Source organism: Siniperca chuatsi, linkage group LG17 (genome assembly GCF_020085105.1).
Source record: "Siniperca chuatsi isolate FFG_IHB_CAS linkage group LG17, ASM2008510v1, whole genome shotgun sequence".
NCBI classification, from domain to species: Eukaryota; Metazoa; Chordata; class Actinopteri; order Centrarchiformes; family Sinipercidae; genus Siniperca; species Siniperca chuatsi.
Window position 1 is genome coordinate 3,977,181 of NC_058058.1, and position 15,775 is coordinate 3,992,955.

At 39.0% G+C, this 15,775-nt stretch overlaps 1 protein-coding gene across 1 annotated transcript in view; it reads right to left on the bottom strand.

Moving 5' to 3' along the window:
• Window positions 1-295: 295 nt before the first annotated feature.
• Window positions 296-15,775, bottom strand: part of LOC122864491 (chloride channel protein 1-like) — a 37,881-nt gene continuing 22,401 nt past the window's right edge. The window contains exons 14-23 of the mRNA XM_044171975.1: window positions 15,165-15,378; window positions 14,396-14,529; window positions 14,031-14,122; window positions 12,956-13,048; window positions 12,529-12,616; window positions 10,515-10,597; window positions 8,594-8,638; window positions 7,222-7,326; window positions 3,653-3,739; window positions 296-2,995 (exon numbers count right to left, since the gene is read on the bottom strand). Of these exons, the coding sequence (XP_044027910.1) occupies window positions 2,480-2,995; window positions 3,653-3,739; window positions 7,222-7,326; window positions 8,594-8,638; window positions 10,515-10,597; window positions 12,529-12,616; window positions 12,956-13,048; window positions 14,031-14,122; window positions 14,396-14,529; window positions 15,165-15,378 (1,457 nt within the window). The 3' untranslated portion in view covers window positions 296-2,479. The remainder of the gene's footprint in view (window positions 2,996-3,652; window positions 3,740-7,221; window positions 7,327-8,593; window positions 8,639-10,514; window positions 10,598-12,528; window positions 12,617-12,955; window positions 13,049-14,030; window positions 14,123-14,395; window positions 14,530-15,164; window positions 15,379-15,775) is intronic.

Below are 15,775 nucleotides of genomic sequence, written 5' to 3' on the forward strand. Positions count from 1 at the left end.
TAGATCAAATGGGCTTTTGGAGGTGTAATGTTATCAATTTAAATGATTAAATACTATTTTTTGTTTATTTAGTGGTTATAATTTAAATTTTTGTGTTTAACAATTTTCTATTGTCTCATGTGATTCCTAAAGCAAACATCTATATTTCTGCCCTACCTGGACTGAGTTCAGTTCTTGGTCCAGCTGAGTAAAGAAACTTTTCTTTCTGTCTGCAGTTAAAATGTGCTGCCTTTCCCGCTCGGTCTGCCTTTACAACGCGCCTGCCCTGGACAAATAAAGGTCAGATTCAAACACATGAAGGCGAACAATTAAAGCTTTATTTCGCTAAATCTTTCACAATTTTATACATTTTGAGACAACATTCGACTCTACTAAAAGATAAATAAATAAATACATTAACCACAACCACAGAGACAAAAGAAATTAGCACAGAGCTCCCTTAAGAAACAGACACACATTTTAATTCACACAGACATTGAGAAAAAGCGTTCTGTTAAATCTGCAGGTTCAAAGACGTTCAAGGCAGCACCTGAGAAACTGAATCCAGGAGATAATGAGATAAGAGTGTAAGAAGAGATGGAGTGATAAATGAAAAGGATGGGAACATCACAAGGAGAAAAGTTCAACAACACATGAATGCAATTATTAAGGTAGTCACTGAGCAGCTCTTCACATTAAATTACTTTTTTTTTGTAACTGAGTTTATGAAGGCGGGGTTCATTATCAGAATTTAATTTTGTAGATGTAAAGAAATAGAAAGTTCATCAATCAGACTTCCACTAAGACGCTAGAGGGTAGTTTGCTGACCATTCATTTTGCAATAACTTTGGGTTTAAAGTTCCATTATGTGATAGTTTTAACATTAACATCCCTTGCAGCGCTGAACTCGAAAAGAAATAACACTCAACTCTGAACCTCCACACAGCCTTTAGCCTCTTCATTAATGTTTCGGTTTTCCAGCTGTTCATGAACTGGTATTGTTGAGTCTCTGAGTCTTGTGTAAAAAGGCAAATGGTTATTTTACTGTATAAATAAGAGAAAAAGGAAGTCACTTTTCATTTGTGCACTACTGTTCAAATAGATTTCCGTGGTTGCCCTGAATTAAAATCAACCTTTTGTAGCCGAGAAAAAGGAAGTCTAACATAAGCAGCTTCATGTCCTGTAATAATCATCATGACAAGTCTATATTAAATAGTTTTGCTAATGAGGTCATTTATTAAGCTAATTAATTGCCAAATATTTCTGTCAACATAAATCTTCATCATCGTTTAACATATAGATATTATGTGACAAAATGTCAGCTGTCATTCACTGTCATGAATGTCAGCCATAACTTTGTTATTGACACTTTGTTTTTGAAGCATGATGGATGTCACATTTCGGAATGAAAAGCTGTTGCATATTTATTCACATTTCTTTGTGAAACATTATCTTCATTATAATCCTACGTAATTTAAAGTAGTCATGTGTGATTTTTGCTAAATCTGGAAGGCATCCTTGTTAGGGAAAAAAATCTCCAGGACCTATGCAGCGGGATTTGGCTGTTGTCAGCCGCCTTTAGCTACAACATCTATCAACTTAACCGTGATGAGATGAGCTCTGAGGCTACATCCACAAGGTCAGCACACAATTTGGAGGTTGTTTTGGGGCTTTGGCTAATCTTCCACAGTGGACTGAGCAGCTCCATTAGTCTACTGCTATCCAGATGGTCTGTTGCCAGTTAAAAAAAATCAATAGCTCCTGCTCTCATCCAATAAAAACCTTTTTTTTAAAGACATAAAAGATCAGGTAACGCAGAACTACTGTGCAGGGGTTCACTGGGTTCACTTCTGGTTTGGGTAGCACAGGTTTGGATTACTCTTCAACACAGCATATTATGTTAATAAAAACACAAAGATGCAACATATGTTGTGCTGAAAAGCACTATGACAAACAGATGTGTCTAATAAATCCAAATCCAAAGTGGGACAATGCAAATGATTGCCATAATGCTGTTTTGGGAAAACAGCAGATATTGGACTAGGGTTCAACCCAAATTGGTTTAAACTTTGAGACTGTATGTGTGAAAAACAACAAGAAAGAGAAAATGAGGAGGAATTGTGGCAGGACAAGTATCAAAAAACATGAAATACAGAGTTTATTGTGGAAAGACAGAGGTTGGGGTGGGCAGGGTGAAGAAAAAGGGTGTGTTTTTGACACCAACTAGGCAAAGGTCTGTGAAATGAGCAGACAGAATCAGTAACTGTGGGGCAAACTGCCTTCAAAAAATAAAAATAGAAATTACACATAAAAATTGAAGTAGCTTCGAGCAAACACACGGTTTGCTTTGAAACCTTTGCTCTACCTAAGTGGTGACAAAAAGAGGTAAATGGGTGTCTAAAGACCAGAGCAACAAATTAAGAACAACAACAAAAAAAACCCTCACACCATTAAAAAAGTTTTCCATTATAAAAAAACATAACCATCACTCTTGTCTAATCTAAACCATTGGCTCATCATCGCTATCTTCATCCCCCTCAAGAAGTCCCTGTAGGGGTCTCTGGGTGGAGAGATGGATGGCGGAGGAAGGAGGAGTGGAGGAAGAAGGGACTGGGGGAGGCGTGGAGGAGGGAGGGAGGGTGAGGTTGCTGTTGTAGCTGCAACTCCTACTGGTTGAGGTGCCGGCCCCCGTGCTGCTGCTGCCACCGCCACTACCTATACTGCTGCTGCTGCTCTCCTCCACCTCCCTCTTCACGCCCTCGATCCACACCTCTGTTTCATTCTCTTGGTAATGATGTTGATGATGGTGGTGGGGGTGGCGAGAGGGAGAGGGGGAGGGAGGCTGGGGAGCAGTTGGAGCTGAGGGAGAAGAGGTGGAGGTTGGAGAGGAAGGAGCAGTGGGAGAAGAAGGTGGATGTTTAGAGACAGAGTTGTGGTTGGTGATGTCGCGAAAGCTGGCGAGCGGAGGACGGAGTCGGACACCAGAGCGTGTGGAGCCCTCGATGGCCTTCTGGAGCTGGAGGAGGAGGAAGGAAAGGAAGAGGGGATAAAATAGTGGAGGAAAAGATGGAGGAGGAATGGAGAAGGAGAGAGGTGAAGTGTAAGAAAAGGAGGACAGTGGGAACAATAAGAGAGGTAAGAATAGATAGATAAAGATGAAGAAATAAATGAATAAAAAGTGAGGGAGAAGACGGCGGTTAGCAAGAAAAGACAGTAAGACAGAGGTTGGTGAGTGATGGGATGAAGGGATAGATAAGGTACGGAAGAAAAGCAAAAGAAAATGAGGTTTAGGGATGGAGGAGTGACAAATGGAGACAGAGACAATAACAAGCAAAGACAGAAGGAATGAAGTAAATCAAAGAAAGCCTGAAATATACAGAGAGGATATTGATTATGCTAACAAAACACTCATACGTGAATCAAAAAGCTTTGTGAGACTACAAGCAAATCGGGGGGCAAAAAACCAATTGGATTTTTTTCCAAGACAGACGAGGGAATTCTTCTGTTGAGTGTATTAAAAAAGGAAGAGGGCTTTTTCGAACTTAGCTCAATGGGAATTTAATTACAGGTGACCTTCATCAGAAAGAGTTTGAGTTTGGAAACAAAGCTATAAAAACAACAACAAAAAAAAACAAAACAAAACACTTGCATAGGTGGAAATTAAGTTTCTTACCTCTTTCAGCGCCACTACCCCCACCAGTTTGCCGATACTGGTCACATAAGCATGACTTAGCCCGAGCAGTGAGAATAAAGTGTGGGTCTGTGGAGACAGAGTGAAAAGGTCACGCGTCAAATTATGACAAACTTCTACCTCTCAGACCAGGACGGCCTTTTTACATCTGTCTGTGAATCCAGACAATTTACAGGCTCTGCGCTTCTCTGTCAGCTCTGTCTAGACACAATGTCACAGAGACAGAAAGATGAAAGCAAACCAGCTCCAGGTGAACCAAAGAAAGAAAAAGTCCTTGAGTGTGTTTCCATGCACAAGGTATTCTGTGCATATCCCAGCTAAGGTCACACTTTGGATGAGCTCTTTGTATGCATCATCACACCTTGACCACAAAACCGCCTTTTGCACATGAATAAGCAGAATATTCTGGATATTACCATGAGAATGAAATTACACTGATGACAATAAACCACCGGCAATGGTACAAGCTGTTTACACGCTTCAGTATCCTGCAAATATCTGCAAATCCTGGATCACCTTCAGCTTTGTCATAATAAGGACGTGAGCGTTTCACAGCGATTGTAAAATGGAGGAAAAAAATGGAAGGAAAGTAAAAAAGTTTTAATAAAATAAAATTAATATTAAAACCTATAATACATATGATAATGTGAAAAATAAAAGCACTCAACATCAATAGGCTGCAGATTTACTAGATTTAGTTAAAATCCCCTATTTGGGCAGCTCAAACACATCCGGGATACATTCACAGAATGTTTGGCAAGGAGACAACACTGCCATTTGAGCTCTGAGGGCACGAAATAAATTCCACGAGAGATCTGAAAACGTCACTGTCATGCAGTTTCTTGAAAATAACAATATGATCAAAGCTTAGTAGAGGAAATGACAAAATGTCAAGCTATCAAAGCCTACATCAACAAAACAAAACAAACTAACCAAACTGCAGTCTAAACTGATGTGGTTATATTCAGTCTACTCAAACAAAGAACGAAATAGTGCAGACATTTCTTTTTAAATTCCTGTGATAATGATCAGATTCAGATTTACTGGGATGACTACATAGTAAAAATTAGGGCTATTGATTCAGTATTGATTCATCTGCTGATTATTTTCTCGAGTAATTGTTTGGTTGATAAAATGGTAGAATATATTTAAAAATTATCATCACCATCATTTGGATCCCAAGTTAACATGTTTAAATTTCTTGTTAAAAACCCAGAGAGAAAACCAGCAAATATTCACATTTGAGTACTTAAATGATCAAAATTGTTGCTAATAATCTTCCCAACAAACAAGCTATTAGTGAGTCCATGTTACTTTTATTTATTTATTCATTTATTTTTAACAAGCAGCTTATAGTGTCAAGTAAATTAACCAAACAAAGCAAGAACATTCTGCAACACTTTGGACCAACACAATCAAATATTTCTTCTGCACCGGCATAAAATTCAATATCAAAACCATCATCTAGAAAACATCAACATTTCATTAAAGTTAATAGCTGGACAACAGCAGTAGACTAGAGGTTAGGGAGCTGGTTATTAGTTTGGGTATGTTAACAAGTAAAGACTCATTTAAGATGTATGTGGAATGCACATCTCCCCTCCCTGAGCAACTATTGAGCTATTGTGAATTAGAATTGTGAAGCATAAAATGTGGGTATTTCTTTTGTTTACTTCTCTGGCAGGAATAATGTTTTGTTTTGTTTTTTAAAATGAAAGTTTTACCTCACAATGACTGTTCACAAATGAAAACTTTCTTCATCTAGAGCCAACAGGCACAACTCCCACATATAAATGTTTGGGTGTTTATGTAACAACCCCTCCGCCTACTGACTACCGTAAATAAGATTCTGCTCTCAGTCAAAAAATTAAATGTTGTTGTCTCTATCTCCATTTAGTCGGACGACACTGTGTGAATAAATCCAGGTCTTCACTGAGTGTTTTTCATGTGCCATTACCCCTCTGTCAAGGTTATCCACATCCTCGGCTGAATGAGACGTTACAGAAGTAAACAACTTAAGGAGCTGAGCGCGGGAACATCAACAAAAGACCTGACGACTGCTCGAGGTGCTGAACTCAATTTATATGCTTCTTTGCTTGAATAATATCTGTGACAAAAAAACATAAACTCTTGTCCACGGCACATTTATGCTTGCAATAAAATCAACTGCAGACCTCCATCCAAGTAATTTCATGCAAATAATTACGTAATGAATAATACATTTGCATGAAAATGGAAGATATTGACAATATTTTCTAAGTTTCTTAGAATATTTTTATGTTCACTTGAGATATTTTCCTTTTTTAATGAAGTAATGTTGCAATAAATAGTGATGGGAATGAGGTTGTTGGATGAATAAGAATTGGCTCAGCCTCATTCAAAGGCGCTGTGACTGTGCATAACACTCGAAAAGAAGATGAGCTTGATTCTGTGGGCACTTGAACAGTTATTTTATGCTGCTGGGGGACAGCAGCATAAAATATTTTTTTTTATATTGAACACGTAGAACAGGAAACCTGCTGCTGAGAGTGGTGCACATTTTGTCACGTAGAGCACAAGTTTTAGCAAGAAGGCCTCAAACAAGTGTTGAATTATTACTTAGCAACTACAAGTGATTCCCACAAATACCTGCAGATTAAAGAGGTGCCTGTTGTGCACAAGGTGTTACAACAAGGGCTAATGTAATTGATGTTTCCAGTCAGAGTGGTAGTGAGCATTTCATGCACTACAACATAAATCAATACTAATTTCAGTGGCAAATTCATTCAAGTGATGCCATTGCATATGCCTAGAGACATTACAGTGTCCTTCAAATCACCCTCAAGTCAACATGAAAAGATGACATTTTCGTCTTCTTCCTCTTCTTTTCTTGGGGAATTTTGACAAATTATTTGTTAAATAATTTCCATATTCATATAATTTTAATGACTGGATATTTTTGTTACTTTAATGTTGACTTCAGTCTGTAAGTGGATATTAAAGGTACCCTGTGGAGTTTCTGACCACTCTTAGTGCTACTGAGCAATGTTTTTATGAGCGGGAACTTGTTTTGTTTGTATCTTGTGCACTAGCACACACATGCACAAGAGCACGGGCAACGCAGTACACATTCATGCCAACAGTTTCATGCTATTCTGCTGATGGAGAGTTGGTGGTGGTAATTCCAAGACACTTAACAATGGGCAAGCAAAAGGTGGGAAAGAAAGGCTACTAGCTAGCACACGTGGATGTATTTAAAAAAAAAAAAGCATTGCAAATGTTTTAGGCCTCACGGACATATGTGAAATGCATTTTGGTGAGAAACACTGAATATAATCAAAAGTCTGTTTATTAGAAAGAAAGCTCAACAGGGTACCTTTAAATTTCCAACCAATAAACCATCTCAGGTTTTAAACAACTCCAACCCTACTAACTGATATCCCACTGGTTCACATTTTTGAATATGAACTGTCCCCACACTGTCCCTATCCAACATCCTGTTTTCACAGAAACTAAATTACAGTAAGGAAGGAAGATGCTCTCAAACAGCTGTTTTGTCTTTCCCCACCAACCTTGTGTAATGATGTTCTCTCAACCAGCTGGAAAGGGGAAGGGTCTACTCGTATCTCATCGATTTCCATCGGCGTGTCCATCTCTGCCTCTTCCCACGCTTTGATCTGCGGCAGCAAAAAAGAAGCAAGGTCACACAGGTAGACGGGCTGGCGTTAGTTCAGAGTCGCACTCATGACGGGAAAAATCCCTCCTTCTATTCAAATGTACGAGTTCAGCCAGAGGGAAAGATCAGCATTTGTTTTATGTTGGGTCATATACATACCGTGTAACATACGGTTAAAACATTATTCACAATTAAATAAATTATCAAAACACTGAGCAGTATTTTTAGTAAAATTGAAGGTGTCTGTCTGTGGCTGCAGGAGGGAGAAGGCAGCTACGACTGAGGAAAGTTTTGCAGCTGTGAAAAACCTTGAAACCCTGTGTTGCGTCCTTGCATGTCACCAAACTCCCCTCTGAGTTTTAGGATCTCAGACACCTTTTAGCCTCTCTATGGATTTTACCTACAAGCCTCAGACTGCTGTGACAGGGGCAGCAGTCTTGTAGAATTTACAGGGCGATGTTATGGGGAATTTTGGGAAAGTGCCAGGAAGAGTAAAGGGAGAGCAGCAGACAGAACAGGACTGGAGGGCACAATATTGTTTTGGTGCTCTTTACAAAAAAAGATGTCTCATTTAAAATTCTGGCTGTGTTTACACTGCAGTTAAAAAGTGCCCCAATTCTGAATCTTCTCCTCAAATGTGACAGAGATTTCTAACACCTGTGACCTACATGGATTTGAGTGCTAATATTGAAGTTTGCCAACACTTCAAAATAAGTAAAACCTTAGAGCACTCATTTGGGACAGTTTTTATTGTTTTGGTGCTATATTTCACTTGGCAGTGCCAGTCTTGGCAAGGAGAAAAACAAAAATGGTAAGAAGGCAAGCAACTTAATTTGATAAATGTTGGCACACACACATCGATTCAAAACTAAAAAGCTGCAATTTTGTCATTGCCACTCTGCAAATGTATGTTTAAATACATGTCAGTTCATATTGCTGACAGATACAGGTAAGGCTCATCATTTCTGATTTTTTTCAAATGTGATTTCACTTTTTAAGGGTGTTTATGTCTTCCCATATTTAGTCATGCGGATTTCTACTGCCACCCCAATACAATAGATGTAAATGGAATTCTGACTGTGTTGTTGAAAAACAATCAACAAACCTTGATGTCAACTGTTTTCAGCTCCACCTTGGTTACTTGGACTTGGGTGCAGAGGACTTGAGACTCATTTTGAACTCAACACAGGTGTGAGTATTTGATCACCATGCTGTAAATAATTAAGCAACAATTTCTGTAAAACCATGCAAATCCATCATTACCATACCTCCTCTGGTGTCATTGTGTCTGACAGGGGAGGAGGACAGGGCTCCTGGAGACAAAAAAGGAACAGACAGATGAGGGATGAGACATGTTTGTGAGTGATTTTATAAAAACATCCTCTGTCACTTCTGTCCCTCTGAACCGGGATGGATGTCATCTCTAAATCGCAAAAGCCTCATCTGAACCTTACATGAGGGGAGCGAAGGGAAAGTAACGCACTACTTGATACACTTTCATTCAACATTCAGTTATACAATCTGATTACTCAACATTTACTTTTGGTAAATTGATTCATGTATTTCTGCCATCTGTATAAGACAATGCATTCCAATGTATAAAATATAGTTTGAATATTACAATCAAATACAACAAGATATTAATCTGTATTTTAAACTGTACATAGATAATAACTACTTGTTTTCCTCTTAAAAATACAATATTTAATCTAGAAATTGTGACAAATTGCAGTAACACATTTTTTGTAATCAGACTGCTGTCATCCAGTTTCGTCTGTTCATCTTTCACTCCCACAACACATCCAGCAGCTTTGTGAGTAAACGGGATGCAGTTGATGAAATTCAGGCCAACACCTGCTGTGACCTGTTTTGCGAAACAGAATTTATTAGTGATGCGTCCCTCATTCATTCACTCGCTGTCGAGGTAGGTTGGCTGCTTCTGTCCTTGAAACAACAAAAATCAACATCAACTTGCTAACAAGAGTTTAACAGTTGTGAGGTTTCTATGTCCAATCACAGCAGGGAGCTAACTTTTGTTTGGTCAACTAAACACATACACACAAATGAATGAAAGATTTGTTCGACACATTTACAAGTTCCCTTGTTATTCTTATCTCACCTGTACAAATCAGTAATTACATCTCTGCATTCTGTGTAGCTGTATTACCTTTCTTATTGTGTAACACTGCAACCACAGCAATTATACTAATGCAAGAATTAACAAGATGTTGACACTATTACACCAGCCAGATAATATTCTAAAGGTCAGTGTCTGGTTACCTGCCATCAGTGGCAAGTAAACAAATACCTGATTCACAGCCAGAATTCAGCCATGGTTTGGCTTGATTGCTGGTGGCAATTTCCTACTGTGTGTCTATTTGATATTCAGGGCTGTAGAATTGTGGCTCACTGCTGTAAAAACAATCCCCATACAGGAATAGGATTGAATCCAAAAACATAATAGAAAATCAGACTGGTAATTCACAAGCCACAGCAGTGGGCAACAGAAATCAAATTCTAATCTTGCAAGCTTACAAGCATATGCTTATTTCCAATGTGGTTTTCATTCCTGCTCGTATAACAAGATGACATGTATTGCTTTCCCTGTGAGCCAGGCTCACCGCCAAGCTGAATAATAACTCTACCTCCAGTATCTGGCTTCCCCATTTCCATATGAGAGAAGGTTGAAAAAAAGATGCTCAACTTCAGGGAGTTTGTCTGAGGATGAGGAAGCAGTTGTGTATTCATGTGCCTCTGTCAATCAGATAAGTGCGTATCTGCCTGAATAGAAAGCAGACCCCATAATGAAAAATTCACCCTGCAAAAAATAATGGATAAATATTTATATCCTAGCAGTGCCAGTGTGAAGATGTGGTTTTGGGATGGCTTTGCCAAAAGGACGGGGATTATTTGCATTTCAATGATTCATAACACAAGGGAAACTTTCTTGGCTACAGAGAACACTCCAGACATGTCTAAATAGTTAGCTGAACAGAGAAAAGGGCACAAAGGCTTACAAAGACAAAATACACAGACATGTAGAAGAACAAGATGTAAGTGAGCAAGATTACCAACATGACATACAGAGTAGCGACAGAATGCTAACACATGTTTTGTATAAGTGTACAAACATATGTTTAGGAATGGACAGACATGCAATAAAAAGTGCACACACATACACACACACACCTGCGACTGTCCCTCTGTTTGTCCGTTTTTAGAGGTGAAGAGATTCCTGAGTGTTTTCCTCACAGTCTGTAGAGGACCTTTTTCTGGGGGGGAGAGAGAGAGCAAGAGAGAGGTGAAGAGGGAGATGCAGCGGGTGAAGGTCAATAAATTATACACATTTTTACTAAAAGCTTTTGAAAGACTTAACTGCAAATGGAGGTTTTTAGAGACTGCATCAACCCAAGCAACTCCTTATTGTTGTTGCCTGGATACCATTTCACTGGGAGTCTGTTGTAGTGTGTGATAGGCTACTGAGGAGCTTACTCTGCCACAATAGATACACACACCCCATCTGGTTACTTGCAGTGAACATGCTGCCAAACCTTTGCTGTTAGGGTTGCAAAGTTATTAATTCCGATCTTTTGACATCTGTTGAGAGCCGAGACAAACAAACTTGTTCAAGTCAATGTAGTAAACAGTGTGAAAGGCTGACAAATAAAAAAAAAAAAATATAATTTTAACCTTTTATCTAGTGAACTAAAATATTTGGCTCTGGCGATGGAGCAGGGAGAGTGATACAAAAAAGGGAAGTTGTGGGCCGGGGAGCTAAAAAATAAGCTGAAACTCACTATAAAGCTCCGTAAAGCCGAGGGGCGCAGCAGATTCAGCTGATAATTCTCTGTTGGTTCATCACTACGAGCTGCTCCTTGTACATTGTCACATTGTTTTCATATTGTCATGTCAAACACATTTTTATCTGAAAGCAGATCCTGATTTTACCTGAACTGGTTGTTTATTTTACTGTTTATTTTATTGCTTTTGTGTATTTTATGTATTTTATTTCTTTATATTTCGTCATTCACTGTGGTATTTTATTTATCTTGTTGTGAAGCACTTTGTACTTTGTTTTGATAAGTGCTCTATAAATAAAGTTTTATTATTATTTATGTGATACACTGTTAATATTAAAATATCGCAGGCAACATCTACCCAATTGTTATGATGTAACTTTAATGAGCGAATGGGTCTTGAATAAGACAAACGATGCATGGAACACATCGCATGGAAACTACTTCGCATTGTGCAGGTATGGTGGCAATGTAAAAAAAATAATAAAAAACCCTTCCCCATCAGCGCTGAGAATGTAAATTACGTACTTGTGAGAGGCAGGAGAGAATTACCCACCTTTCACATGTGTATTGCAAAAGATAGAAAAAATAGTGTTGACCAGCAAGAATCGCATCACCTACATGCACATACGTGAGCGTCGTTGTGTGCTTGCCAGAAGAGTAAAAAATTAAATAAAAATGTATATATATGGTTCATTACATTGTCATTAATGACGCTACTGCTGTGGTTCTACAGATTGTATAACATAACATTGTTCCTTATGATTAGATTAATTCCCATGGTTTATCCTTTCATACTTTATAAGCATCAACAGGATGTGTTGCTGGGTACTAATGTACTTAACACATATGAGAACCTGGTGATTTTCAAAGACCATCTGGGCTCTGACTAAATGCTTAGTCATAACAGCGGACATATTTTTCTGAGGAGAATTACGGGAGACAGAGCAAAGAATAAATCCTATTACATCACCTTAGTGAGCAAAACTTGTCTGAAGGAATCAATATTACTAAGACAAGCCCCATAAGGCTTTCATTGCCCAGCCTTGACTTCGTGTCACACAACTCCACAAGTGTAATGGAGCTAAGGAAGACAGAAATTGTAATTGCTCTCCAAAGTTTGATTTGTTTCTAGATTAAACTGGACATTAGGGTGGCACATAACTTCAACAAAAACTTAATTTGAGGGTTCACAAGTAGATGGTACAAGACAGCAAACTGGAGCAAGTAAGGTCTTTATCCTTTGCTAACCTCCATGCTTTTATCACATCTTATGAAGACTATGGTAATTCCATTTATTCCTTCTCCCCAAAGTGTAGAGATAATGTATGACTATGACACCCCCACTGAGATAAAAAAAGAAAAAAAACAACTAAAAATGTAAATATGAAGTCCTCTCAGCTCACCAAGAACAGGAGCAGTGTGGTTTGAGGGAGGCTCCTGAGGCTTCTGGGGGGGCAGAGGGCCGTTCCTCTCCTCCTGCACCGGGCTGCCCTGCAGACAACAACTGGATGTAACTAAGTAAACCTTGTTAATAAAGCACCTTTCAAAACAAATGGTAAAATGGTGTTTTATTCCAAGATGAAGTTTGTTTAAACTGAAGTTAAAACAAATGATGGTGCTTTCAGTGAATAAAAGGTAACTTGTGGCATTAAAACTGCGGCAGATGGCTACAGAGCAGCAAAGTCCCGGCAACAACAATGATGGTGGCCAGCAGAAAAAAAAAAATGAAGCTACAGTAGAAGATATTATCCATCTTAGACTGTTAAGGCTCAGGACACTGCAAAGGAAAAAAACAAAACACAGATGGCTTAAAAACAAACACAGCCCCACCTTCTCTCCGTCCTCCTCTTCCTCCTCATCTACGAAGGCGAAGGATTCCCAGCTGTGTTTCTGAGACTGGTTCTGCTCCTGTAGGCTCCGACCCTGAATCCAAATCCAGGTAAACAGATCAATACAGACTGGTGTGGTCACAATATCAGAATTTAATTGAGTGTGAATTTCAAACTATTATACTGTGTTTAACAGATGCTTCATTTTAAGTTGTACCACCTCACTCATTTTGAACACCATTAAAACTGTTTACACAGATGGTATTTGATGTTTCTGCTTTTGGTCTTCTTCAGGTGAAGCACAGTACAGTTTATTGCTGTTTGACTTTCCTGTGTGGAGTCAGTGTTAACATTCCTACTTTTAGCTATTCCAGTCTGCATGTATCCACTCTCTCCATCTTACAAAAGGTATTTCAGCTTGCAGAAAACATTTACTTTCACCAATTTTTATCAATAATTTATCATTTTGGAGTTTCTTGGAGTGCAGTTTCCTTTCATGGAATTTGACCTCATCCCAATCGTGTCTAAGGATAGGATAAGATCCTAGTAAAGGTAGTTAAATCCCTAATTTCATGACAGATGGATTTTAACCACATTTAAAAAAATTTTGTCTGGCATCATGGTCTGTCACTCCATGGAAACACGACCTAATTTGCTGACATAATCATCATGTAAATGAAACATAACCTGTTTTGCTATTTAGGTAAAAAATTAAGCCAATTATTGCATTAAAAATTACTTTTATATGCATACTTGTCTTCATATAACATCGAACCAAATAACCCACAGGATGCAATCTGCAGTGTACATATTACGTTTTTATAATATTGTGTACAACCTATAATGGGCATCGCTTCGGGTATTATGTTCATATGAACCTCTGCATACAGAAATCAACCACAACAATATGAGCCTTTTTCTTGAACTCTTGAATAATAAGCAAGACCAAGAAGTCAAAAATATTGATTTTGTGGAGCCAAATTATACTTGAGTAGGTTAACAATGGGAAGGACTTTCCTACATGTCACAGAATCCTTGAGTAAGACAACCGACAAAAGTGTGGACTCTGTCCTCACCTGCATCAGGAGCCTTCTCTCTGGTGACAACCACCAATCACAGAGAGCCAGAAGCTCCAACCTGTCAATGCTGCCCAACAGGATCATAGAATCTGGAGGCAGGAGAAAAGATTATTGGACAACCAAACAGCCTTCAACAGCGGCTGAACTACCATACTCACTTTCATGATCTCATTGATACTTTGACAAAAATATTCTTCAAAAACATTAAGTAGGTTAAACTTTCTCTCATAAATAAATAGATTTGGTTCTGTGTAGCTTAGTGTGTAGATTATGGTAGTAACTGTACAACGTTTTATCTCATTTTTCATTCTATTTTGTTTGATGGCAACTGTTAAGATTAAATTCATAATGAACTCTTTTACCTTTTGAGTCGACCAGTGGGATTGATTTGAGTGAGGAGGAGTCCAGCAGGAGTTTGACTTCTCTGTAAGTGGACTGAGACGATATAAACTTCACCTTTCTCACCATGATGTCTTCTACAAAGATGTTGTACTGGCTGCAGGAGAGACATACAGATGCGGTGGTGGACTGAAACAACTAGTTAATACTTCTAAGACACACATTAAAGAAATACATGCAAATCAAGTTGTGAAACAAGCAAATTAGCCTTCATCATTAACTGGAAGCACAAATTTGATGTTTCAGCTTTTAAGACGGACACTGCACCTCTGTGTCTTGAAGGTCCCATATAACAGGAAAGTTCCCTGATCTGAAATTGTAAGATGGAAATCCTCTCACTTACTTCTTGATTTAGGGCATAATAATTTCAATTTCAATCCCATTTTTTTGTCTGCACACAGTTGCAAGGTTCAAAACAGCAGTTCTACCAAGTAAAACATTTAGATCTCAGTGGCAATTACATCTCTTCTGCCTGTTTTTTCATTATGTTTCATTAGTTTTAATCAGGGTATTTGTTCACAATTGGTCACAACTCTGTCCAGGTGTTAAAACAGTTTGCTTGTTGCATTAATGCAGGACATTAGACTGAGGTTGTGAAGATGCAAAAATAATACAAGAAAGAACCATCTCCTGAAAATCCAATAAGTGGTGACCATTTGGCAGCTCCACAGCAGAGGAGGACCTCTTTATTCCCCCAGATGGAAACATCTGCTGTGTGAAATCAGCACAAACCTCATGTGTCCAAAGCCAAGCTCCGGCAGGTACGGCAGCTTCTTGACCTGGATGATGGAGTCGTACAAGGAGGGCTGCAGACCCTGAGCCACCATGTTGGCCAAGATTACTGCCACCATCATGGGCAGGATGTGGGAGATCTGGCCTGTCAGCTCAAAGCAGATAACTGCCGTGGACACAGTGTGAGTCACAGCCCCGGTCAAAGCTGCCGCTCCTGTCAGATTCATGGGATGGGATGGGCGGGGGGTTAAAGTATGGGTACGGAAAGGAGAGAGGGTGGGGGAAACAGGAGGGAAGGATGGGGGTTAAAGAAGAAAGAGGGTGAGGAGGAGAAAGACACTAAGTAAGACGTGAGGATGGAAAAAGGAGTTGAGAAGCAGGACAGAGGCAATGAAGAAGATACAATACATACAATAGGTGGCAGGGACACAAAGGAGAGGAAGACAGGAAGTTGAGGAAAGAGGGATAGAGATAGGAGGGACAGGAGAGGAAGAATCACATTAAAATACTCAAACATGAAAAAAATAGGGGTGAGAAGAGGAAGAAGAGAATGGATGAGGGAACGGGGAGAAAATAGAATACTGCTGAGTGAAAAAGGGAGAGGCAGTGGG